Below are 26,887 nucleotides of genomic sequence, written 5' to 3'. Positions count from 1 at the left end.
TTAATAAATAAACTGACAATTCTAAGAAGAATGGGCAAAAAAGTAACTACTTTATTCTTTCTGTGTTAAACTGATGTGTAATTTGTTCAGAGAGTGCTCTTAAATGTATTGCAAATATCTGCGTTTCTCCCTCGTTTTGTCAGTTTGTTGTTATATAGAGTTAGATTTTTTTAAATGCTTAAGGTGCCCTCAACTCTGTTTTTTTTCTCTCCGTGGTCATATTTTAATATTCATGTGCCTGTAATGAGTGTGTTGCAGGTCTGTGTTTTATTGTCTCTCCATAGCATCATCTTGTGGGGCTTTGCAAATCTGTATTAACTTTTGAGTTTTTCTACAATATTCACCCGTCATGACAGTAAAATAGGGCATTCCAGTCAATCTACTGCAGTATTTACCCTCTCAATCAGTAGAAAATGTGGTTAACACCCGGTCATGCATAGGGGAAAAAAATACTGTCATATACCTAGGGTTGGGAACCGAGAACCGGTTCTTATTCAGAACCGAAACTGATTTTTGAAAAATACCAGAACCGCGCGAAATTCCTAAGTTTCGGTTCCGAAAACGGTTCTGGTGCAATGTGTGTGCGAAGCGCTGGAAGCGTATCCTTTCATAGCGAGTGACAGCCAGTGTTGCCAAGTCCGTGGTTTTCCCGCTTTCCCGTTTTCCACTGTTGCCGCGGGCTGTGTTTCATGTCCGTGGGTTGAAGCGATTGTGCAATTGTGCGGGTTTTGTTGTGAAAACCTGGCAACTCTGGCTCACCTCATCATGAATATTAATTACGTTGCCTGCAGCTTCCAGGAGTGCAACGCACGCAGTTCAGCACTGAAAGCCCTCGCGCTACACATTTACGGTTTTGTGTCAGATATTTTCTCGTTGACCACCAGCATGGCGAAGAGAAAGTCACAAGTATGGATTATCATTTCCAAAGAATGAATGATAATGAAGCAAAATGTGAAAAGTTAATAACATGCAAAGGAGGCTGCACTAGCAATTTGACAAAACATTTGCTACAGCACAGAGTGCCTCAGGGCTTATACCAGATTTATAGTGTAAGGCCTATATATATATATATATATATATATATATATATATATATATATATATATGTGTATGTCAACCGTTGAGTCACCATGGTTTAGGTAAGCGTTTAGGCACAATTAGCTTTGTAATGCTGAATTGCAATTTATTATTTACAAGTTCACTGAATAACTGAATTACTATTAAATTAATATACAACTAATTAATAAATATAACTAATAAATATAATTTATAACTTGGTTTTATTCAGAGACAGAGAGATAAAATGTAATAAGACAATTTCAGAGGTGTTCATTTGAAAAACAATGTGTTGCAAGAATGGCTTAATTAATACTGTAATATATGTACAGTACAGGACTTTTTTGACATTGCCAACCTGTAAATTAATTTTAGAGTAAGTAATAAACACAAAATGGATTGTTTGAGTTGCGTATTGTGTCTTTTTCCTTTACCACTATTTGTGTAATAATTTTAATGGAACCGGAATCGGAACCGGAATCGTTAGGCGGAACCGAAACCGGAACCGGAACCGGAAAATTTCTCACGATTCCCAACCCTAATCATAACCTTTTGATAAAAATGCTTCTGGTTAAACGCTAATAAGCTGGAGAGGGTAGTGAAGGAAAAAGTAGTCAACCAGTGTCCAGGATACATTTAACACTTTTTAAAAGCATCTCAGGTGTCACCTCATGAAGACATATGAGAAAATGAGCAGTGAGTAAAGCTGAAATCTTGAAATAAGATGGCAACTTTGAAGAAGATAAAATAGTTTTAATTTACTTTTTTATTTTTTTGGTCACTATAATACACAGTTCCCATAATTCCATTTGTGATGAAATGTATACTACTACTAACTACTAATAATATTCTAAATATAGTAGTAATAACAAATGAGTAGGTGTGTCCAAACTTTTGATATATTGTGCCATATTGTATCTACTCCTATAATATCTAGTCTATACCCACACCACAGAAAAATTTTGTGAACATTTGTGAATGAAGTGTGTCCTTACTGCATCCTCTATCTGCTCAGGTGTGACCACCACTCCGACCCCACAGGCAGTTTCAAACTCGTGCTGATCCACATGCTCCTGAGGGTGACTTTTTACAAAGTCCAACGCCACTGAGAAAAAATATCAGCAATAAAAATGTCAACAAGTGGTGTACAGCAAATTAGTGAACCAAAAGAAAGGGCCTTGCTCATGAGAACTAATATCATGTGGGGGTGAAATAGTAGTGCTGAAACAATTTTGGCAAGTCTAGTGTTCTCTGCTATGGTTTTCTATTTATATTGCCTTTTTGTGCTCTACAAAATATCAGTGTTCATATCGGCATCAGTTCTATTATATTCATAATAATTTCTCATTAATTTTAAAAAAAGCGTAAAATGGCAAACATACAAATTCTACAGATTCCTAATCGACTCTAATCAATTATATTGATATACATCACTGATTCTTGAGATAAGGGATAAAACATGTTTTAGATGTAAAAAAATAAAACACTACATTATTAAAAAAAAATGTTTTTGTATACAAAGGCCTCAGATGATGAACCATGTAAGGGAACAGGCATATTTCTAAATACTTTTTCTAAAAATAAATATTTATTCACTTCATAACTTAATTTGTGTCAATTCTGTCAGACACACTAAAAAGCTTGCAAATTTAATTTAATCTATCCAAAAACAGTGTAGTCTTCGGTAATGTAATATTGGTGTTCATTAAAGGAACACTCCACTTTTTTTGAAAATAGGCTCATTTTACAAGTCCCCTTGAGTTAAATAGTTGAGTTTTACCGTTTTTGAATCCATTCAGCCGATCTTTGTATCTGGCTGTAGCACTTTTAGCATAGCTTAGCATACATCATTGATTCTAATCAGTCCATTAGCATCTCATTCAAAAAAATGACCAAAGACACTTTCAATATTTTTCCTATTTAAAACATGACTCTTCTACAGTTACATTGTGTGCTAAGACCAACTGAAAATGAAAAGTTGCAATTTTCTACACTTTATGGCTAGGAACTACTTTCTCATTCCTGCGTAATAGTCGCGGATCTTCGCGGCCGTACCATGGCTGCAGCAGCGCAATGATGGAACGCAGCGCCTGAAAGTAGCCCCCAGCTAGGTAACTTTCAATGTGACTGGCACTAAGTTCGTGTAGTTGCAGAGAAAATTTCAGGCTTGCAGCCGACAAATTGTGTTGTGGATTTACCTGTGTGATTAGCCATGGTTCTGTGTGTTGTAAAGGGCTGTGATAGTAAGTCGAAGGTGTATACTACCACCATGTTTCACAGAATACCAAGGAATCATTGCGCCCCTGCAGCCATTGTACGGCCGCGAAGATCCGCGACTATTACGCAGGAATAAGAAAGTAGTTCCTAGCCATATAGGTGTAGAAAATAGCAACTTTTCATTTTCAGTTGGTCTTAGCATACGATGTAACTGTAGAAGAGTCAAGTTTTAAATAGGAAAAATATTGAAAGTGTCTTTGGTAATTTTTTGAATGAGATGCTAATGGACTGATTAGAATCAATTATGTATGCTAAGCTATGCTAAGTGCTACCGCCAGATACAAAGATCGGCTGAATGGATTCAAAAACGGTAAAACTCAACTATTTAACTCTAGGGGACTTGTAAAATGAGCCTATTTTCAAAAAAAGTGGAGTGTTCCTTTAAGGAGCTAAGTCATAAATTACATTCTATGTTTTTTTGTTTTTGTTTTCTTACTATATATATAAACAACCCAGTTCCTAAATTCCTTAATTCTCCTCCCTTCTTTTAAATATTAAACCTCACCAATGTTCTTAAGTAATTAAGACACAATATCATGTAGTTCCATTCATGTTTAAAAAATTTTACACAATAAATTGAAAAAAGAACAAGACATTTCTTCAACAAGACAAAAACCTTCACCTGACGGTTTTAATACTGATGGAGTTGACAAATACTGAGAGAGTTGACAAATAATGACGGTGTTGACAAAGGTCGAGCTGAGGCCAAATATACAGTATATGTAAATAGAATCATGACACAGCATTAGAAGAATTCCACAAATGCAAAAAAATTAAATAAAATCACATTATACAGACTTTTTGAGAGCACTTGTCAACCATCAGTTTTCCCCCCACATTAACCACGTATTGTACAGTGGAGCAATTTAGTTTTTTCCCTCAGTTGTAACTGCCTTAATAAAATAAAAAATGACATTTATCCCACAACTATTAACAGAAACTATTACACTGCGATGACGGAGTTGACATGTTAAAGCGGTGACCGCAGAGACTTCAATATTGTTTGTATAAATATTAAAAAATATATAGCTTCCAGGACTATGTGTCCTACTGTGAGATCCACAATGAGTAGAAAATAGTAAGTGCTCCTCAGAGTTAAAGCTGCCCATGACATGACACTGCCTGCTTTATTCAGAATTATCTTGCTCACTGGGCAGTAAGGCAGTTTTCTTAAAACAGTACGTACGCTGCTTGCATACACTTACAGGGAGTGCAGAATTATTAGGCACGTTGATTTTCTGATCATATTTTTTTTCCAGGCACATTTGACCAATTCCAAACCACAGTAATCCTAATAACTACTATTGATTTAGTATTTAATAATGTATAAGTGATATATAATTGTTCATGAAGGCTGGAAATGAAAATCACCTTATATTCAGGTGTGCAGAATTATTAGGCATGTTTTCTTTTACAGATAAATTGAGCCAAAAAAGAGATTTAACTCAGACTGAAAAGTCAAAAAGTATTAAATGCCCATGAGAAGGATGCAATACTAATGCAATACTAGACATTGCAGTTAAGGCATGACCATTGGACAGTGAAATGCTCGTTGGGTCAGCAGGATCTGACAAAAACAGGTGGTGAAGAAAAGACACCTGTTAACTACAAAAGAATTAAGAATTAAGGTGAAGAATTAAGGGTGAAACCATCAGGAACCCTTTAGTCTCCAGCGCCACCATTTTCCAAAGCTGCAACCTACCTGGAGTCTCCAGAAGTGCAAGGTGTCAGGATCTCAGAGACTTCAGTTAGGTAAAGAATCCTAAAAAATGACCCCCACTAGATAAGAATCACAAGCTGAAGTGTTGTAAAATACATGAAGAAGGTTTTTTTATAGGCTTTATGGACAGATAGGTTGAGAGTGACTCTTGAAGGACCAGCACCATATCCTCTAGTACCACTGTTTGAAGAATTCATCTTCCAGAATCTGGCAGTACGTTTTGGGAGTTCATTTTAGTCCATCCTGAAGTCCGTTTTGCAGAGATGGACTAAAAATTAACTCCCAAAACGTACTGCCAGATTCTGGAAGATGAATTCTTCAAACAGTGGTACTAGAGGATGTGGTGCTGGTCCTTCAAGAGTCACTCTCAACCTATCTGTCTATAAAGCCTATAAAAAAACCTTCTTCATGTATTTTACAACACTTCAGCTTGTGATTCTTATCTAGTGGGGGTCATTTTTTAGGATTCTTTACCTAACTGAAGTCTCTGAGATCCTGACACCTTGCACTTCTGGAGACTCCAGGTAGGTTGCAGCTTTGGAAAATGGTGGCGCTGGAGACTAAAGGGTTCCTGATGGTTTCACCCTTAATTCTTCACCTTAATTCTTAATTCTTTTGTAGTTAACAGGTGTCTTTTCTTCACCACCTGTTTTTGTCAGATCCTGCTGACCCAACGAGCATTTCACTGTCCAATGGTCATGCCTTAACTGCAATGTCTAGTATTGCATTAGTATTGCATCCTTCTCATGGGCATTTAATACTTTTTGACTTTTCAGTCTGAGTTAAATCTCTTTTTTGGCTCAATTTATCTGTAAAAGAAAACATGCCTAATAATTCTGCACACCTGAATATAAGGTGATTTTCATTTCCAGCCTTCATGAACAATTATATATCACTTATACATTATTAAATACTAAATCAATAGTAGTTATTAGGATTACTGTGGTTTGGAATTGGTCAAATGTGCCTGGAAAAAAAATATGATCAGAAAATCAACGTGCCTAATAATTCTGCACTCCTTGTATTGTCAAAGCTGCTTATACAAATAATTTTTTAATTTAAAAATGTTCTTCAGGTTTATGCATCCAACATCAATAGCCAATTTAAGTTCGGAAACAATATATTGTATTTATAATGCCACACTTACTATTTACTGTTTTTCATACATACAAATATAGATAGATGGATTTTAGGAAGGGAGTACCTAATACAAGGTTCATCATATTTGGGGGTCCTTGCCATGATAAAGTTTGAAACACCTGCTTTAGATGTTACCTTTAAAGAATTCCTTATTTTGATGATATTCTTACTTTTTAACATTCTGTGTTTAGGCGATGTTTTGTCCTTCTTTCAAGAATCAATCAGTGACATATTCTTACTCAAGAAAGACAAAACATTATAGACACTGAACAGAGAGACGGAATAATAGACAATCAGATACCTGACAACTGCAGCTCCGTGGTAATTTTTCGTGTAATGATGTATTCTGTGAGGAAAGGAAGTCGATGCGTGTCTTTAAGTCGTGTCACCATACTGTACAGCAGAGTGCCTGTAGTCTTATCAATACCAGCGGACCCACGCAGTCCGTGAGCCTGACAAACAAAAACACAAAACTAACATCAACCATATTACAAAACTTTTTCAAATACCTTGGGTAATGAAATTGTAATGCAAGTTCTCAAGAGGCTAATGACTTTGACAGCAATTATTCATTATGCGTATTAATTATGTACCAGTTCGATGGCCTTTTTGAGTGCTGATGACAGCGTTTCATTTTTCAATGTTTCCTTTGCTTTCTGCTCACTAAGGCCAATTGACATGAAAATAGACACCGAGTCCGCCATTTCCCTTCTTGCACACACGCGCCGGTTTACACTTCCTCCAGTCCTGCAGAAGGCGTGGATTCAGATTTGTACGAACCATGATTTCTCCAATCAGATTTGATTTCACGCATCCTTCCACCAATCATCGGTGCGCCTCTGTTGACACATGGTGTGCTTCTCAATAGTCCTATTTCACAACGTGACGTCAGCCCACTTGTGAAATAGGCCTATCAGCTCCCTAGTTCAGTAGTCAGGGCACTGATCAGGGAGTCAGCCCATAGAGTGCCGAAGTAATGACGTCACTTTGTAGGCCAAAACGCGGAAGTGAGTTAGCATTTTAGCCCTATGGGTTCCCTCGCCCTAAAGTCTATGGGTTTTTTTAATGGGTTTTTGCTAAATCGCCTGAAATAAGGTCTGTGGTTAACAAAGCCTCTATATATTTTCACGTTTTAATCTATGACATAAAACACACTAGTTATAACCTGCTTGTGATTTTTTAAAGACTTTATTGTGTCTTAAAAACGATGGTTGCTAACAAGTTGCTAAAAGGGACTACATCCTTTGGCGGGGACTTTAGACGTCATCGTGACAAACAGGCAATCTCTCACTAGCCCGCCGCGTTTCAGCCTAAGAATGAAGAACTTATGTGGCGTGAATAAATCGCACTATTCGCGCAAAGTTTGATGCTTGAACATTTGGAGTTTACTCTCTTCACATGTTTGTCTCGTTGAGAAATGGCTGACATGGGCTGTGTTTACACGTCTTTTTGTGTTAAAATCTACTGTTAATGTGTGACAACTTAGTTTTAAGACTTTTTCAGTCGATAATGTAGTTGTTTAAAGCTCAAATATGTGGTTTATTTATAAGAAGAGTGCCTATTTAAACATTTTATCTGGTGTTATCGGAGTTGTGAGCTTCAGTGAGTCAGCGGCGCTCAGTGCTTGTTTAGCCGGCGAGAGTTGACTTTCCTCGGCTAGTCCTTCTGCCGCCTGCCGCTGGCTCTGATGTCTATGTGGCGTCTCCAGCTATAATTAGTCTTGTGGAGATTTAACGGCCCATATTTGCTCTCATGGATCTATAATTTGTTCCCTGGCAAATCGTTTAGGCTGAGTGCAAAGATAAGTTTCATTACTTGTTTATTTTTAGGCTATAACTGTACGTTACCGTTGTAAGTTAGCCGACTAGCACTGACTTTGAATGTTTGACTGAATTGTTTGCTTTATTTCATGTGTAGCTTGTATTATTGATCATACATAAACTTGCATTTAACAAAAAGAGACTGGGTTGTGTTTCATGTCATTTAATGTTATCACAGTGATAATCATATTGTCTGAAAAAACATTAACAAAATATAAATCTCAGAGAGGCACGCATAAACAAAATTAGTTTCTAACATTTTTGGAAAAAACGAATGGGCAATATTTCTCATGAAAAAGTGGATGTGTTCATACACAGCGCAGATCATAATGAGCGAGCGTGTTTTTTAAATAAAGTTTGAGGAAGCTTGATGATGACGTTGATCCGCGACCATGGTGTGCTGTAGTCCGTTTATAGCCTACCGTTAGCATTTTATATCTGACGGCTTTATTTGGGCTTCAAAATGTATACATTTTGGATTAACTTGTAAAGATTATCTTGGTAGACAAAACGTGTAAGGGTCATTACTCTTTGTTGAACACAGATCTTATTTTTTGCGATTTTCCAAAAGTCTATGGGGAAAATGAATGGCTTTTTGATCGAGGGAACCCATGCGCCGCTAACTTCCGGGTTGGCCTACAAAGTGACGTCATTACTTCGGCACTCTATTGACAGGGAGCTAGCCCATTGACTGATCAGTGCCCTGACTACTGAACTAGGGAGCTGATTGAGACGCACCCTTTGTTGCATCAGTCGAGGCAAATCTACTGGGTAACGTAACCAGCTATTTTCTTTTCTAATTTTTTTACAGTCTATGGCTGAATCCGAAATCGCCCCCTAAACCCTCATTCCCTATTCCCTACGTTAGTCCACTAATATAGTTCACTTGAAGGAGTGAAGGAAAACGGACAGCCGTTGTGTGTACATCGGCTGTACACTCGTTATTGCGGTGCAATGTGGGATTGAGTGCACTCTATAATGTCCACTATGGTTTCGGACACCACCACAAATAAGATATCTATTTGCTACAAATGGCTGTCCCCTCAAACAATGCCCTATTTGGATTCAGCCTATGGTAAACACACGGTTAAAAAGTTATCGGAAACGAGGTAGTGGTGACGTTGAATTTGAGCGACCGTGACGTGTAGTTCGTCCTTCATCCTTTTTTCTGGCGATTATATTTGGGTTGCAGAATTCGTAAAAAGTGGGTTAATTTGTGTCGATTAACTTCTTTTGATCACCGAGCATATTTTCTGCGATAATTCAAACGTCTATGGGAAAATTTCTATCTATTTTTTAGCGTGATGCCAACTTCCGGGTTGGCCTTATATAAATGATCGAAATGTAACTTGTGAGTCTTGTGACATGGTACGTCTATTTAATACTTTTCAGGGCTGATCAGAATAGACCAATCAATCACCTCGTTTACTAGAGACGGGTTTCAGTTTGTATCTCAGATACGAATCCTTGGAATTAATAGATTTAATACATTTATTGTATAAATTCCAATATGAAATAATACGAATTTAGGGGAAAACAAACAAACCGAGATCTGAATGCTCCTTTTGCACCCCTTGTCCATAGAACACAGTGATTGCTTAGCAACATTTTCTGCTCAATGGACTGGAGTACACTTATTTCTGTTAAAAAAGTTATTTCTTGTTACTTCTGTTGTATAGAATATATGTGACCCTGGACCACAAAAGCACTCATAAGGGTAATTTTTTTTCATTTAATTTCTTTTCTTTGGGTGCAAAAAAACAAACAAACTCGAAATATTGAGACAATCGCCTTTAAAGTTGTCCAAATTAAGTTCTTAGCAACGCATATTACTAATAATAATACATTTTTGTTATATTAATTGTAGGAAATGTACAAAATATCTTCATGGAACATGATCTTTATTTAATATCCTAATGATTTTTGGCATAAAAGAAAAATCGATAAATTTGACCGATACAATGTATTGTTGGCTATTGCCACAAATATACCTGTGCAACTTATGACTGGTTTTGTGGTCCAGGGTCACATATACAGCATGCACAAGATATATTAATACGGTGTCTTTTTGTATGCGACATACCTCCATTTATTTAAGCTTTTATTCAGTGCAAACCATATATATGTGTGTTATTTTATAGCATGTTTTCAGTTGTTTATTATTATTATTATTATTTTGTTATCACAGTAGCTGACTTGATTTGTCCTGATGGTGCAAAGTGCAACAAAGCATAATGTCCCAGCATGCTCTGCTGTCTTCGGGTTGTAAGGCATGGCGGTCACTCACATGTCCACAGTCAGAACTTCGGCTGGATCTCACTCTGGGATGTGGTCAGACCTTCCGGTAAACTATATACTACTGTTTCATTGCTAAAAAAAAATTTTTTTTTTAAAGGGTCTTATTCAATGCTTTTGTTGCATTTTCTTTACTCCCTGTAGTCATTGTTTCTCATACCAGAGCAAATCTTAATTTTTAATTTTACACCATCTCTGACCCTAAGCAGGCCGTGTTTTATACTGTACCTTTAAGATGTCTGTGTAAATTGTGTTTTGACTGGCCCTCCAATTCACATGTGAAATAAACAACATTCCCACCAAGCTGCTGAATACTGAGTAGGTAATTTATATGTAAATATGGGCAGTATTTAAAAATACAGTAAGCAGCATACAATATATAGCACCCTGTAAGTAAAGTAGTATTTCATTCTGAACAATGCCTTAAAATTAAACAAGCTGATTTTTGATAATGTTTGAAGAATTTCTGTGTTCGATTGTTCTGTGTTCCATCTTTTTAGATGGCATGAGACTGCAGATGGTCACTGGACGGGAGTAATGCGGGGAAAAGTGTGGACACTAACTCAAACAGAGGATACGTTATGGTACTATGTTTATAGTCATCAAAAAAATCCAGGAACAGAAAACAGACAGAAACAAAAAGTGGAAGAGGAGGAGAAGTTATTGGGAAAGAGGTCAAAAAGAATGACTGACATGAAGCAGGAAGAGGTGGGAATGTGCACTGTTATGTCAGAACCTGACAACAAAGAGGAGGAACTTCTGAGGGACTATTTCCAGTTAGGTGTTAAATTACAAGAACACTACAATAACTGGAGCACCAAGGATCCACACTTTAAACATACAGCAAACATCTTCACAGGTACATGTCTACTTAAAGGAATAGTTCACCCAAAAATGAAAATTCTCTTATAATTTTTTAATATCATATGGTTTTCCCTTCAGCACAAATGCAATGTTATGCTGAATTTTCATGATGCTCTTTTCCATATGCTGGAAGCATCAGTGGCATAGCTCAAATCTGCAGGCCCCCCGCGAACCGCAAGTCAGACGAAAGATTAATCTACTTCAACATATGCTAATAACGATATATAACTGTTTTAATTTATTGTCTAAATATTTCTCTTGTGGCCCATACGTAATAAAAAAAATTAGAATTAATTGTAATATTATAATAAGTGCAATAATAAATTAATTGAATGCATTATTTGGACCCCCCCCCCCCCCCCACCATTTCAAGTCAACATTATAACATTGACAAAAATCTAACTTAATTTAAGAAATATAGTTAACTTTTTTGCTTAATAAAAAATTAATAGAGATCGTAAAACTCATTTATATGAATTGAGCATTTTAGTCTACATTTTCTGATTTTCTACATGTGCACCAATAATGTGATAATTTCTAATAATCAGAGTACGTTTTATATGTGAATAAAACTAAACTACTCAATTGCAGTTTTGTTTTTAACTGCTAGAGGAGAAAAAGCTACATAATATACCTTTAAGAAGAGGTAAAAAATGATGCATGGACTAGTTTTTGTTGTTGTTTTACTTTTGATGCTTTTATGGTGCATTGCCAGCCACTTTGATACCCCTTAGTCACTGTATGTTTTCAAACAACATAAGGGTAAAAAAAATCACAGTATTTACTTTTTCCAAGGTGCACCCAGGTGTAATTTTTCTTACACATAGTACTGAATAACAATTTCGAAAAACACACTCACTAGAGATGAAGACATACACTACTAGTTAAAAGTTTGGAATAATTAAATATTTAAAATGTTTTTGAAAGAAGTCTCTTCAGCTCACCAAAGCTGTGTTTATTTGATAATAAAAATACAGTAAAATATATTTTTGTGGAATAGGAATATATTGCATTTTAAAATTTATTCAAATTAAAACAGTTCTCTTAAATTGTAATCTTTCACAATATTACTGATTTTACTGTATTTTTGGTCAAATATATGGAGCTTTTGTCAGCATAAGAGATTTCGTTCAAAAACAGTTAAAATATTTAATTATTCCAAACTTTTAATGGTAGTTTAAGTAGCCTAATAAAAGAGAATTTATTTTACAAGAAGAGGGGTGCTTCATAGTCCAGACGTGTTAAAATCACTTGACCAGCCAAATACTACTAATTTTCACGAAACAAACTTTATGATAATATAGATCCACGACGACTGACATATTAGCAAGTGCAACATAAACTAAAGTCTACTGAGTGCTGTCTTTTGAACTGTGGTTAGGCTAACACTTTTTACTGTGTGTGCGTGCATGTGTCTGTCTGTTTGAATATCTCAGGAGTGCGTTTGTTACGCCAGGATCCTGTGGAGTGTCTTTTCTCATTCATCTGTAGTTCTAATAATCACATCTCGCGGATTCAGGGCATGGTTGACAGACTGTGTCAGACACTCGGCACTCTCCTCTGCAAGCTTGATGATGTGGCCTATTATGATTTCCCCCCTCTGCAAGATCTTACAGGTAGCTATACTAGCACTCAGTACTGTCATGCAATGTTTTTTTTTCCCCACACAGTCTTTCTTTTGTCAGTGATCAAAACAAAATACTCAAATTAATATGAAATGCAAGTGGCTATAAATAATGTACAATATAAACCATTTTTTCACTGGTGTCTATGTTAGATTTCCATGACTTGGTTTCACAGACATGGTTTAGATTAAGTCAGGATTAGGCCTCAGTTCAATTAGGATATTTAGGTTGCTTTTATAAACATACCTTAGAAAAAACATTACTGAGGACCGTTTCAGAAAGGAGAGAAAACTCTTTGAGTATGTTAACCCTGAAATGAGGGAAACACTGGGTTTTCCATTTCAGAATGGGAGGTATGTCAAACCTGAGAAAGCAGGGTAAGTCAAGCCTGTTTCTGAAAGAGAGGTAACTTATACTCATAGTCAGTTACCATGATAACTTAGTCTGTGAAACTAACCTGGTCAGGAGCAGGTTTTCTTTGATAAACCCAGAGTTTCGGTCTCCTCCCCCTTTTTAAAGCTTAAACGATGTTTAAATACTTAATTCATTCATTCAGACCAGCTTAGCTGAATTAAATCTTTTACGATGTAAAAGACGATGTACATGATAATGTCAGAATAATTCCTCTTCTGTCTCTGAAAATATACAGACTATAAAATCTTCTTGTGAACACTTTTCGGAAACTAGGCAACAACTGCTGATTATAAATCCATATAAATGGAAACTAGTGAGCAGTTTTATTTACTTTTTTTTCTTCAAATTGACTTTGAGCCGACAATAGGATATAATGAAATAAAAAAAAGCACATAGGGGCCTGTATTTTAAATATACTCAGCATTTTTACCTCTCCTAGTGACATTTTTGCCACAAGAACTTTCATATCTGACCCTGGTATATACCAAATAATTAAATAAATAGACATGAAATGTTGATTTGAGTTTAATGATTAGTTTACCTAAAAATGAAAATTCACCCTCATGTTGTGAAATCATCCTCAAATTTCTGTTCCTACATTGAAAGTACTGTGGCAGGGTGAAGAATCACGCAACTCTGCGGCTGATGAAAAGCCCCCGGAGTGTGGATTTATTGTGGACAAGTGAACAAACGTTAAAAGTGACAAAGGTGCTGGTGCGCTGTGCTTCCTTCTCCCGTGCCGTGAGACTTGCAGTGACGTCAGTGTGGCGGTGTGGCCGGAGCGTCACAGGCTGCTGTCTGGGTGAGAGAGAGAGAGAGAGAGAGAAAAGGTTAGCGTTTCCTTGCATGGAGTGTTGTGCTCAAACTGGAGTCCCATGGTGCTGTGCTTTATGCTGGGTGGTGATCGCCTGCAGCTGTGACGGTCCGGGCCGTGCTGAGTGCGTGCAGGTGATCCTTGTTTGTTTCCTCTTGTCTTCTGCGGCCACCCGCCAGAGCATCCGCTCTACAAGGCCGTCTGTCTGGGGATGGTAGACGGTGGTTCGGAGCTGTTTTACCTGCAGCAGCCGGCAGAGGTCAGCCTTTAGACGGTACATGAAGGGGGTCCCTTGGTCCGTCAGTATGCCGACTCGGGTGCAGAGGAGGAAGAGTTCCTTGGCGATGTTCTTTGCCGTTGCCTTACGAAGGGGAAGTGCCTCTGGATACCGGGTGGAGTAATCGACGATCACCAGGATGTGTTCATGTCCTCGGGCAGACTTAGGCAACGGCCCCACCAGGTCCATTCCAATCCGCTCGAAAGGTACCCCGATGATGGGGAGCGGAATGAGTGGACTGGGGGGAGGAGCTCGTGGTGCGGTCCGTTGGCAGGTCCATGATCATCTCCACTTTCGGCTTTGGCACCACGAGCAGCTCTACTAATGGAACAGCTGGGCGGTCGAGATGGCCGAGAGCCCGAGGCGTCCGAGGATTTCTCTTTTTAATTCATCATAATCATCAGCACAGTGGGTAGGGAAAAATAGGCTCGCTGTGCTTCTCCGGTCAGCAGGGGTCCCAGCAACCGCGCCCGAACAGCTGTGGTTTCGAATAGTTGTAGAAATAATTCGACGTCATCATGACTGGTTAATTTCGGCAGGAGCTGGGTGACTCGGACGCGGGGGTCAGGAAGCGGAACGTGCTGAGTGGGGGCGAGGCGGAGAGCGGCGAATTCCTCTTCAACCTTTTCTTGACGAGCTGCCAGGTGTTCGGCGATCTGCTGCTGACGCAGACTCACTTCTGTCAAACACTTGAGCAGGTCTTCCATGACGGGGAGGAGCGTCGCCTTTTTTCTCTATCCTCGTTGACTGTGTGAGAGAGAGAAAAAACAACAACGTGAATGTTCCGGGTTGGTTGGTGATTCTTCACACTCTTGCCCGCATTCTCCACCACTGTGGCAGGGAGAAGAATCACGCAACACTGCGGCTGATGAAAAGCCCCCGGAGTGTGGCCGGAGCGTCACAGGCTGCTGTCTGGGTGAGAGAGAGAGTGAGAGGGTGAGAGTGAGAGTGAGAGTGAGAGTGAGAGTGAGAGTGAGAGTGAGAGAGAGAGAGAGAGAGAGAGATAGATAGATAGATTAGCGTTTCCTTGCATGGAGGGTTGTGCTCAAACTGGAGTCCCGTGGTGCTGTGCTTTATGCTGGGTGGTGATCAGAGGTGTCAAGTAACGAAGTATAAATACTTCGTTACCTTACTTAAGTAGAAATGTTGAGTATCTATACTTTACTGGAGTAATTATTTTTCAGCCTACTTTTTACTTCTACTCCTTACATTTTCAAGCAATTATCTGTACTTTCTACTCCTTACATTTTAAAAATAGCCTCGTTACTCCTATTCCATTTCGGCATGTTTTAATTCCGGCTTGTCATAAAAAATAAAAAAAACCTATCCAGATAAATCGCGCCATCCGGACAGAGTGAATTTGATTGTGGTTGGATGAGAAGGATAAACACAAACCATTCCGACACCCTATTGGGTTGTACGCGATCAATCACGCCTGCACCTGCACAAATCACACACCATGAGCCAGATAGGGCGGGTTCTCGCCGACGAGCACGCACTTTCAGCCAATCAGCGATCAGCAGGCAGACGTGCTCAGCCTCATTCATGACTTTAGCCGGTTTTTAGCGCGATGACTCGTAGCTGTATATTCCAGTGATCGCTATGCCAGTGGCATAAATACACAGTAAGTTGTATCTACAGTAAATAGTGGGAGAGTGACTCAACTCTCAAACGTGAATTACACCTGTGACTCGAAGACTCTTTAAATATAACCGTGACTCCTGTCCATCATCATACACACACTTAGGACATCTGCAACTAGCAACCCCGACAGCTGCTGAAAGAGGCTTAAAACAACGATTAATCCGTGTTGACTGTGCTAAGTTTATGTGCCATGTACTTCACAAAAGACGTACTGTAGTTTTGTCAAAGCAAAGTGCAACACAAGGGTAAGCGCATTGTTGTTATTTATTTGTTGACGGATTATTGTACAGTATCAATGAATTACGCATTTTGGCAGTGGTGTATATGCATTAACGTGTGAAATGCCTGTTTATTACATTGCTTTTTCCAATCTCTATTTTGGGCACTTTTTGCACGTAAATTGGCTTCTTACTGTTGACATTGAAAATCTTGTGTTTTTCTGAGGGATAGCCGTTTTGACAGTTTCTACCTGGACATATAGTCATATTTGAACCGTTTTACTGGGATTTTTTTTTTTTTTAATCATCAATGTTATGCTTTAAGGAGATAAAATGGTAACTTACTTATAAACATTGATTGGTATGGCAATACAATAATATCACATTATTTTGGCAGTTAAAGTTTTGGGTTTTTTTCTTCGAGTGACTAGTTGCCTATAAGTATTGTAAGAGGTGAAAAATTGTTATCAATAACCAGGCATGTTATCAATAACCATTTTTTTTTTTAAATATAAATGTACATTTGGTGAGGTTTTTGGGCTGGAAATTGTTGACCCAATCTGGCCACACTGATCACACATTCAAAAAATGATTATTGATAACATGCCTCTGAATTTTGACTTTTTGCACCTTTACAATATTTATAGGCAACTAGTCATCAAATCTTCCACTCCATGAAACACGTTAATGCTCAGTAGTACACAATATGGTTCTTTAATGTATTTGCATTGTCCTAAAATGCGTTAATTTTCAATGAGAATATATGCGGCTGAAACGCGTAGTCAAGTGCATCTAAAAATGTTCAACATTAACTTTTTAATATAACATTATAGTCATTATGGCCTTCAGAAAAATGTTTTTTTGAGGAGGTGGGGTATGCACTGTGGCGTGGCCTAATCTTTTGTCCTTAAAGGGATACTTCACCCAAAAATGAAAATTCTGTTATCATTTACTCACCCTCAAGTTGTTCCAAACCTGTATGAGTTTTTGTTCTGAAGATATTTTGAAGAATGTTTGAAACCAAGCAGGGGAAAATACCATGGCAGTCAATGGTTGCATATAATCTGCTTGGTTACAAAAATTCTTCAATCTTCAGAACAAAGAAACTCATACAGGTTTGGAACAATTTGAGTAAATTATGACAGAATTTTCATTTTTGGGTGAACTACCCCTTTAATGGCATTTTTCCCCTTACATTACTTTTACTTTTATACTTTAAGTAGTTTTGAAACCAGTTACTTTTACACTTTTACTTGAGTAAAAAGCTTGAGTTGATACTTCAACTTCTACAGAAGTCTTTTTAAACCCCAGTATCTATACTTCTACCTGAGTAATGAATGCGAATACTTTTGACACCTCTGGTGGTGATCGCCTGCAGCTGTGACGGTCCGGCCCGTGCTGAGTGCGTGCAGGTGATCCTTGTTTGTTTCCAGGGCGATGCTGACGAGAGCTCGGGAGACTTGTCACAGTACATTCAACCAAACCTTCAAAAAGTTAATAAAACGCAAGTAAACGTAACCCAAATGAATGTAGCAGTTTAATCCAAGGTTTCTAAAGAGACATGATCGCTTTACATGAACAGATTTAGGCTTTTGTTCAAAATATAAACATTGATCAATGCACATACTGTACATAGAGCACATCAAATATGGTAAATAAAAACTCAAACGTGCTTGCTTGACGCACATGAGGTCTATTCTCATGTGTGATGCCAGCACATTTGAGCTTCCGCAAGAACAAGTAAGGTTTGTTCTTGCTCATCGAGCTAGTACTGTAGAGTATCCTTTTACCATATTTGATGTGCTCTGTGTATCTATGTTTATTTAATGTTTATATATTAATAAGTGCCTAAATGAAATCTGTTCATGAAATTGGGGGAACTATCCCTTTAAATAATTCTATTTTATGAGGAAAAAAGATCACGTGTGTGAGATGTGAAAATAGCACATATTCAGTCAAACCAAAAATACCAGATATAATTGTTTACTAGTTTGTGTAGGACACTATATTTCATTTATGTAAGTTAATCATTTATGATTGTTCTTCGTACAATGGACTACCAGTAAAATGTATAAAAATTTGGGACCAAAATTATTCATACATTTTGACCTGACCATGTTTGGCTTAAATGTTTTTTCTTTAATTGCTAATGCGTCATTTTACTCCACAGACTGAACAAAATTAAGCATTATTGGTATTATCTAATTGTGTACTTAAATGTAACAGCTGACAGCTGATTGGTTGATTATAATCCAATATATACCTTTCTATCAAAGTTATCTGACATCAAGATAAATTTGTTCTGACACAGTTTAACTCGTGAGTTCTTGTCATATTCTTTTTACCATTTTCTAAAATTTCTATAGCGAATAAACTGTGATAATGTGAGTGTTGAAGGTGTCTGAAGAAATTTTGGTTTGACTGTATGTATGAAATGGGTTGCCTGTGACAACAGTTATACAGTTTATTATCCTTATACACAAATATTTGGCTGCTGAATGCCAATATTGACCATCACAATCATGTATTCCAGACAGATAGGTAATAAGAGTAAATGTGTTTAAAAACCATAATCATTGACACACTGAAAAATTGTACAAGCTCTGAAAAGGCTAAAGATAAATTTTTTAATGTTTGTTTGTATTTATGTGACAGACCCTATTGTGGAGATGCGTTTGCGTGACTTGGGATTTGGCTATCGTGCTCGTTTCCTGCAGCAGAGCTCACAAATCATTGTGAACTCTCATGGCCTTGACTGGCTTCAGTCGCTCCGCAGCGCCCCCTACCTGCAGGCCAGAGATGCACTGAGAACTCTTCCTGGAGTTGGTCTCAAAGTAATTATTTGTTAAGCCAGCATTTTTGCATAAAAATACTCTATGCATAACAGTACATGAACGTATACACTTTCAGCCTCACAATTGCACTGCAAGTACACATTGCATTCTCAGTTCCCTTTCAGTCGGTCACTCTGAAAGGGAACTGAGAGATTTGCATCTCGCGCTCCGCCCCGCACCGCGGGTATAAACAGGAAGCGAGAGCAACGCACTGACGTCATTCACTTCAGAGCCGAACGGCGTTGACGAAGATACAGACTGCTACTTCAGCATTTTTTCGAGAGAAAAGAGGACGCTTCTGCTGGCAAAAAGGCACATTACAGTGCAACCGCTTACCACTGCTGCACTATACTCAACTGCTGTTCTCACAGCAACACTGTTGGTCTTGTGAGGGCGTGGTTTACAGTGAGTGCAAACACAGGCTGCACTATTCCCTCTGACGGTCACAATCGCTGTATCACGTGCCTGGGCTTACAGCACGCTGAGGCAGTGTTTTTGGATAGTTCATGTTCTCACTGCGGGAACATGACTATCGCGGCGCTTGGGTCGAGACTCACCTACCTCCGGGAAGGCGGAGTCCCCCTCCCCATACCTCGATCTAGAGCTATCCCTAACCAGGATAGACTTACTTTGACGGATGGCCGGGGTGACCTGAGGATCACGTTCAGGGCAAACCCGCCAAGCATACCTCCGCAGGCCCCTGAACCCTCACAAGCGCCACAGCCGGTGGCTCTTCCGGAAGAAGCCGCTGGTCCCGCCCACGGGCGCCCAGTGGTGACTTTCGGGGCACCTGCGGATGAGCAGATGTCGATCGCTGCATCGGAGGGGGAGTTCCAGTCCTCGGAGGATGAAGATTCGGCTGTACTGCCTCCCTCTGGGAGAGTGGCAGCGGTCGAGTCGGACCCCGAGTTGACGGCTATGCTTTCCCGGTCCGCCGAAAAGGTCGGGCTTGTGTGGAACCCTCCACCACGTCCCGAACCTTCTAGGTTGGATGATTGGTTCCTGGGGAGGGGGGGTCGCGCTGGTTCTCAGCGTCCCGCCCCAGTGCCATTCTTCCCGGAGGTGCATGAGGAGCTTACCAGGTCGTGGATGACACCTTTCGGTGCCAGAAACAGACCAGGTGGCTCCTCCCTCCTCACTACCCTTGACGGCGGACAGGCCAAGGGTTACGAGAGGATCCCGCCAGTCGAGCGTGCCGTCGCGATGCAACTGCATCCGGCGACTGCCTCCGAGTGGCGCGGTGACCCTTGTCTCCCGTCCAAAGCCTCGTCCAGTCTGACTGCGAAGGCCTACAGGTCCTGCGGACAGGCCGCTTCTGCCTTGCATGCCATAGCGTTGCTTCAGGTGCACCAAGCCCAGGCACTCATGGACATGCACGAGGGTAGGCCTGACCCAGAGCTCCTCCGGGAGCTCCGGACGGCGACGGACCTCGCCCTCCGGGCGACGAAAGTCACCGCCCGTTCCGTTGGTCAGGCGATGTCCACCTTAGTGGTCCAGGAACGATATCTCTGGCTCAACCTGGCCGACATGAGGGAGACTGATAAGAACCGGTTCCTGGACTCCCCCGTTTCGTCGACCGGGTTGTTCGGCAGCAGTTCTCTGCCGCCCAGAAGCAGACGGAGGCCATCAAACACATCCTGCCCCGGCGGTCTGCTGCTGCCACCACCCCGCCACCTGCCGCCGCCCCCGCTCCCGCCCCAGCCCAGCAGCAGCCTCCATCCGGGCGTAGGCGTGGAGCCGGCCGCGGAAAGGACGTCCAGCCCGCTCAGGCCGCTGCCAAGCCAGGTGGCAAGCGCCGTCGTAAGAGACCCTGAGACGGGCCACCTAGAGATGGAGGAAACTGCTCTTTAGGAGATGGCTGCAGCACCACTCCTTCCCCCGGAGGAGGGCCGGGGGAGAATCTTTTGTTTTGTCTGTTCCGCCACTGGCCCCAGTGCCAGTGCTACCCAAATTATCAATAAAAGAGCAGTTTCCAACATCAAGAGAGCGTGTCTGGCGGTATGCGACGCTACCATGCCTCGTACCCCTCGGGCGCCTCTCCCTTCGCCAGCAGGGGGCGCTGGCTGTCGGGACGCACACAATGTGTCTCCCCACACTCGCCCGCCCCCTCAGCGGATGCAGGTTTGTGTGACGGGGCAGCGTTCCGTTGCGCTGCCCCGCTGCGGGTACGTCTGTGGTGCCGATGATACCGCTTCTCTGGGAGCCTGGCTAGCGCTCCCCAGCCCGTCTCGCTGGCTCATCTGCACCATCAGACTCGGCTATGCGATTCAGTTCGCCCGGCGTCCCCCCAAGTTCAGGACAGCGATCTCCGCCTGAAGCACAGGGGCGTTCTCCTTCGTTACAGACGTGAAAAGACTCCTGTGCTTCAGGCAGAGATCGCTGTCCTACTGGCGAAGGACGCGATAGAGCCGGTCCCTCCAGCCAATATGAAGTCCCGGTTCTACAGCCCGTACTTCATTGTACCCAAGAAAGGCGGCGGGTTACGTCCGATCTTGGATCTACGATACTTGAACCGCTCCCTCCACAGGATGCCGTTCCAAATGTTGACGCAGAAATGCATCTTCAGGTGCGTCCGTCCCCAAGATTGGTTTGCAGCGATCGACCTGAAGGACGCGTACTTTCATGTCTCTATTCTCCCTCGACACAGACCGTTTCTACGCTTTGCATTCGACGGACGAGCATATCAGTACAAAGTCCTGCCCTTCGGGCTGTCCCTGTCGACCCGTGTCTTCACGAAAGTCGCGGAGGCGGCCATTGCTCCCATGAGAGAGCGTGGTGTTCGCCTTCTCAACTATCTCAACGACTGGCTGATCCTTGCCCAGTCGTGGGAACAGTTGTGCGAACACAGGGACATGGTGCTTCTGCACCTCAGCCAGTTGGGTCTTCGGGTCAACTGGGAAAAGAGCAAATTCTGTCCCGTACAGAGGATCTCTTTTCTCGGGATGGAGATTGACTCAGTCGCCATGACAGCGCGCCTCACCCAGCGTGGTTGGTCCCTTCATTTCTCCGGGCAGGAATGCCTCTAGAACAAGTGTCCAATTCTGTTGTTTCCACGGATGCCTCATCCACCGGCTGGGGTGCCACGTACAACGGGCTTGCAGTTTCGGGTCTGTGGACGGGGCCCCAACTGCAATGGCATATCAATTGCCTGGAGTTGCTGGCAGTTCGTCTTGCTCTCAGCCGCTTCAAAACGCCGCTCTAAGACAAGCACGTTCTGGTCCGGACAGACAGTACTGCAACCGTTGTGTACAACAAACAGGGTGGTCTATGCTCCCACCGCATGTCCCAACTCGCCCGCCATCTCCTCCTTCCCCATGGAACGGATACGTGCACTTATTTTCTCCAGTCGAGTTCCCCAGGAATTGGCGAACCCTGTTGAGTCCTCTGCAACCCGCGGCAGTCGGATGTGGCGGAGCGTCCGACGCCAGGTCTGGCACTTGTATGCATTGGTGGAACTTGTGTCAGGCTGGGTTCCGTATGTTGCAACCCCTACGGCGGTCCCATATGTGTATTTTCCACGGTACAGCTCCCTACGACGAGCTCGTGTCTTTCCCTTGGCAGAGTTCCTCTGCCGTCTCAGTGCGGTGTTGTCCCCCACCTACAACAGGCCGGGGCCTCCCCTGGGACTTTCATATGTTGCACTGCCCAAGGCCAGTCCATACGTGTATTCTCCACATGGTAACTCCCTACGGGCATGATGTGGCTCCCGCAGCGTCCTCCGGGCACGCTTTCCCAGCGTTATCCAATAAGTCTGCTGAGTGGGTCTTGCGGAACAGCAGTGTGACTCTCTCTGCGTGAATTTCCCCGCCCGCATCAGAACGGGGTCTGAGGGGCTCTCGCTGGGCGCTGGAAGTGGTAGTAACTGTGGCGTTTTCCATAGGGATCCCAATTCATCGGTATAACCGACGTACGTCGGAGTGACCGACTGAAAGGGAACGTCTCGGTTACGCATGGTAACCCTCGTTCCCTGAAGGAGGGAACGGAGACGTACGTCCCGTCGCCACAGTTCCGTACCATCACTGCATGGCCGAGTCACTAGTTCGGCTCCTCAGTGAAAAACGTCAGTGCGTTGCTCTCGCTTCCTGTTTATACCCGTGGTGCGGGGCGGAGCGCGAGATGCAAATCTTGCACGCCAATGGCCCATTGGCCCGTTCTGATAGGGGCTCTCTGAAGTGATCCCAATTCGTCGGTATAACCGGCGTACGTCTCCGTTCCCTCCTTCAGGGAATGAGGGTTACCATACGTAACCGAGACGTTTTGCTCAGTGGGTTGTAATACCATAAAGTTCCATCTTCTATGGAGGATTTTGTCTTTCAGGTCAATTACTATCATGGCAGTCTAAAGCTGAAGTTAAAGTTAGACAAATTTTCAGTGCTTAAAGCTACTTGATTAATATTAATATTTTCAATTTAATGGAACAAACTTTTGATTAATTCCATTGGTAGCACAGGAAAGTGCATCAAGTACAGTATGTACAATGAGACACATGGTTGCAATACAATGCAATACATTTGCATAGAATATGCTTCTAACATAGGCTTCTTTATTGCCTCTATTGGCATACTTCCCTTCCCATGAGGGCTTTTATTTTATTTCAGCCTGTCCTGATTGTTCTATCTGTTAAACGCATCGATTTATCATATCTGTGAACATCTGTTTACTTGGGATCAGGTGGCTGACTGTGTATGTCTGATGTCACTGGACAAGTTTGAGGCTCTTCCTGTGGACACACATGTGTGGCAGATCGCCAAACGTGACTACAACTTTGCTGCCGGTAACAGCCAGAAGACCTTGACTGATAGAGTCTACAAAGAGATTGGTTAGTATCCAAATAATATACTTTGTTTTTTATTAAACAAAATTTAAAAACTACTTTAAAAGTAATGTAAATTAGGTATATTTTTGATCCTCTTTTGTAGGTGACTTCTTTAGAAAACTCTGGGGTCCCTATGCCGGCTGGGCACAGTCTGTGAGTAATAATGTACAACATTCATTGGATAATATTATTATTATTTTCACATTGATGACCATATTGTGTCTTTTTGTGTCTTAGGTACTTTTCTGTGCTGATCTAAAGAAGTTTCAGAAGCTGAGAGAAGAGGTTACTGTAATAAAAGATGAGAAATCTGAGCTGAAGAACAAGTTGAAAAAGAGAAGATATGACGAATATAAAGAAGAACAGAAAAGAGAAAAAGGCAATAAGCATCAGAGGTCATAAGATCAAATGATAGTTTGGATAAAATTCATCAATTATCACCTCGGACAACAAGTCTGAATCCAGTTTGTTTTTTTAGGTGTGGATGCATCTTTTGAATTTCTACAATATATATCAGGATTTCAAACAGCTCAATTATATTGGTAATTTCAAGGAAGGAATATTTTCCACTGTGTATAATAAATGTGCAGTTACACACTCTGGTTTGTTTTCTCTCATGTTTGATCCTGTGCACAAGTCTTCTCCTTTGTTATTTCATGTCTCTCCTTCACTGTGAAATAGCACAGCATCGCCAAAGCAATAGACATATACAAACATATTGATCAATAAAAGGGAAAAAAAACATATTATACATAAATATATGCTATCACAATTAACACCAAAAAATACAAAGTAAATGAATACTTTCATGGTTTTATGGTTTTAGCAAGTCTGTTGATAAATGGTTGAAAAACATCTATTGTAGTTTGAAATTGGCCACTGATTGGTAAACGGCCATTTTGGTTTAGCATGTGTACGGCTGCGTTCGAAACCGCATACTCTTTGAGTAGGTACTCATTTTCAATAAGTACTTACTTAACGAGCTCTAAAAGAGTAGCTACTATATTGCCTGATCTCGTTAAGTATGAATGCGATCCGCACTTTATGCGCCATGTTGACGTTATCATGTGACCTACGACGTTATCTCAAGCGCAACGACTTGAAAGACGAGTGACAGGTTTAATTCATCGATCTATAAATATCTTAATATTGATTAAACTTGCTAATTGTGTGGGCTTGTTGAAGAAACAGCTGCCCATTTATTTTGTGATATGAACCCTACTAATCTGACCCAGTTTTATCCTTACCAAAACCCACAATCGTGATCTCTTAAATATGTTGTTAATTTCTTTATTTTATATGCAAAACATGTCATCCACAAGCAAAATTGGCCTAAATCTCCTTTATATTTTCCTTTTTAAATTTAACTCCTGTTTTATCCCTCAATCCCTTATTCAAAGATATCTAACCTTGTTATTGTTTTTTCTTTGTATATAATGTATGCAAACCCATGATATTTGTTTTATTATTAGGATTGTTAAAGATACAACCATGTAATTATAAAATAAAAGATAGGCCTATGAGTGACAGGTGCAGTAACAGCTCAAAGCATCAATAACTCCACAGCCCGACCTGTGCAGTTTCCCTCAGAGTCTGCAACGAGGACGTCTTTCAGCTGCTCGAAGATCTCACCTTGGGAGAACACTGTTGATTTTATACTCTTAAAATGTAAGTTATTACTATTCAAAATTAAGATTACCCCAGAATGAATTGCATTGCTAGCCCACTAAAACACTTACAATAATAATAATAACAAATGCTGACCAATACTTAATTATATTACTTTTTTTTTTACTGAAAATTATATTGTTTTAGTAAAACAAGCAAAATGCAACTTGTTGTCATATGACATAGCGATGCATGAAAATACACTAGAACAAATGCAGCTGATGTGAATACCAATTTTCAGTCAAGCAAAGAATAAATGCATGAGTTAATAAAATATTTTATTTACTGACAACAATAGGAAACATGAATTAATGAGTAAAAGAATGAATAAAAGTAAACATCACAAATGAATAAGTCACCATAAAACAAAGCTTTATTCAAACGTATTGTTCTAACAAACCATCACGCATTTACAGGCGGTGAGCCCCACATCTGCTGCCATCTCAACACAGCTTGATGAAGCAGTTGACCACCGTGAACACCTTCGCCTGTCCTAGCCGTCCCTCATGTCCCTTCTGAACCCCACAACCTTGAAGCAAGAGTGGAGAACATGTGCGGGACAATCTGACTGCTGATGTGTCTACTCCAAACATCCGTGTGCCTGCTCTCCATCAGCATGACTACTTAAAACGTTTTACAATTCATGTTGTCAGCATCCCATTTCTTGCCATATTTGATTTAATATTTTTTACAATTACATGCTACTTGTATTGTAGCTTTATGACTTTTGTGGTGTAGTGGGCTAAACACTGAACTGATAAGCAGAAGGTTTCTGCTTGGATCTCCGCAGCCGTCACCACCACCAGTGTGTCCTTGATCAAGGCTCAACCACAGAAGCTCTGCAGCAAATGCACAGACATCAAGAATCAGAAAAGTGCTGAAATAACTCTGTTTGAAATTAAAATAAAATACAACTTAAGATTTAAATGTATGTTTTATTCATTTCTGTAGTATACTCAAAGCCTTTGATGACAGCCTTCCTTCATCACCCTCTCTCCAGTCTCCACCAGATAAACACACACGTGCTCTTCTGCCCCTGTAACATCAGACAACTTTCATGTTACCTGTATCTTAAACAACACCTTGATAAAAGCATAAAAGTTTATGTGCTCAATAGCCTTAAATGTTGAGGTAGTTGCTGATGTGTTAATGTTCCTCAATTCATCAACAGTACTAATGGACAAATAAAAAAAGATAACTTATGTTTAGTTACTTTATGTAGATCTATTAACATTACTGACGTTCATGTAAAGCAGTGTTGACCACAGTGAACTCTACATTATAGCACACACACATCACTCTGATCAGATGTCTATTTCATGCTGTGATGTCATCTGCAATACTTATCGAAAATGTTCCTGTCAGATGTTAAATAAACATTTAGTAAGCATCTTTATCTTTAAGT

At 40.7% G+C, this 26,887-nt stretch overlaps 2 protein-coding genes across 8 annotated transcripts in view; one reads left to right on the top strand and one right to left on the bottom strand.

The window, feature by feature from the left end:
- qars1 (glutaminyl-tRNA synthetase 1) overlaps window positions 1-7,042 on the bottom strand; it is a 94,330-nt gene extending 87,288 nt beyond the window's left edge. Inside the window, exons 1-3 of the mRNA XM_079827621.1 lie at window positions 6,787-7,042; window positions 6,495-6,645; window positions 2,052-2,161 (exon numbers count right to left, since the gene is read on the bottom strand). Coding sequence (XP_079683747.1) covers window positions 2,052-2,161; window positions 6,495-6,645; window positions 6,787-6,897 — 372 coding nt within the window. The 5' untranslated portion in view covers window positions 6,898-7,042. The remainder of the gene's footprint in view (window positions 1-2,051; window positions 2,162-6,494; window positions 6,646-6,786) is intronic.
- Window positions 7,043-8,289: 1,247 nt separating this feature from the next.
- ogg1 (8-oxoguanine DNA glycosylase) lies at window positions 8,290-24,412 on the top strand. 7 transcript variants are annotated; one of them, XM_079826978.1, is made up of 9 exons: window positions 9,120-9,217; window positions 9,314-9,381; window positions 10,202-10,357; window positions 10,809-11,167; window positions 12,609-12,788; window positions 18,820-18,998; window positions 23,670-23,817; window positions 23,918-23,967; window positions 24,052-24,412. In XM_079826978.1, the coding sequence occupies exons 3-9, from the start codon at window positions 10,248-10,250 to the stop codon at window positions 24,214-24,216; spliced, it is 1,191 nt and encodes a 396-aa protein (XP_079683104.1). In that variant the 5' UTR covers window positions 9,120-9,217; window positions 9,314-9,381; window positions 10,202-10,247; the 3' UTR covers window positions 24,217-24,412. The 7 variants fall into 7 exon arrangements, with proteins under 7 accessions (XP_079683103.1, XP_079683107.1, XP_079683102.1 ...); XM_079826977.1 differs by lacking the exons at window positions 9,120-9,217; window positions 9,314-9,381 and adding an exon at window positions 8,290-8,784; XM_079826981.1 differs by lacking the exons at window positions 9,120-9,217; window positions 9,314-9,381 and adding an exon at window positions 8,680-8,784 and having other exon boundaries at window positions 23,893-23,967.
- Window positions 24,413-26,887: the final 2,475 nt, after the last annotated feature.

The sequence above is a fragment of the Gobio gobio genome (assembly GCF_949357685.1).
Source record: "Gobio gobio genome assembly, chromosome: 10".
Lineage (NCBI taxonomy): Eukaryota > Metazoa > Chordata > Actinopteri > Cypriniformes > Gobionidae > Gobio > Gobio gobio.
This window is presented reverse-complemented; position numbering and strand designations above follow the sequence as displayed.

Excerpts from the sequence above, each read along its gene's own strand:
- ogg1 (XM_079826977.1), top strand. The coding sequence starts at position 10,248 with ATGTCCCAGCATGCTCTGCTGTCTTCGGGTTGTAAGGCATGGCGGTCA. Across the intron at positions 11,168-12,608 it reads TACAGCAAACATCTTCACAG|GAGTGCGTTTGTTACGCCAG; the intron begins GTACATGTCTAC and ends TGAATATCTCAG. Across the intron at positions 18,999-23,669 it reads TTCCTGGAGTTGGTCTCAAA|GTGGCTGACTGTGTATGTCT; the intron begins GTAATTATTTGT and ends ACTTGGGATCAG.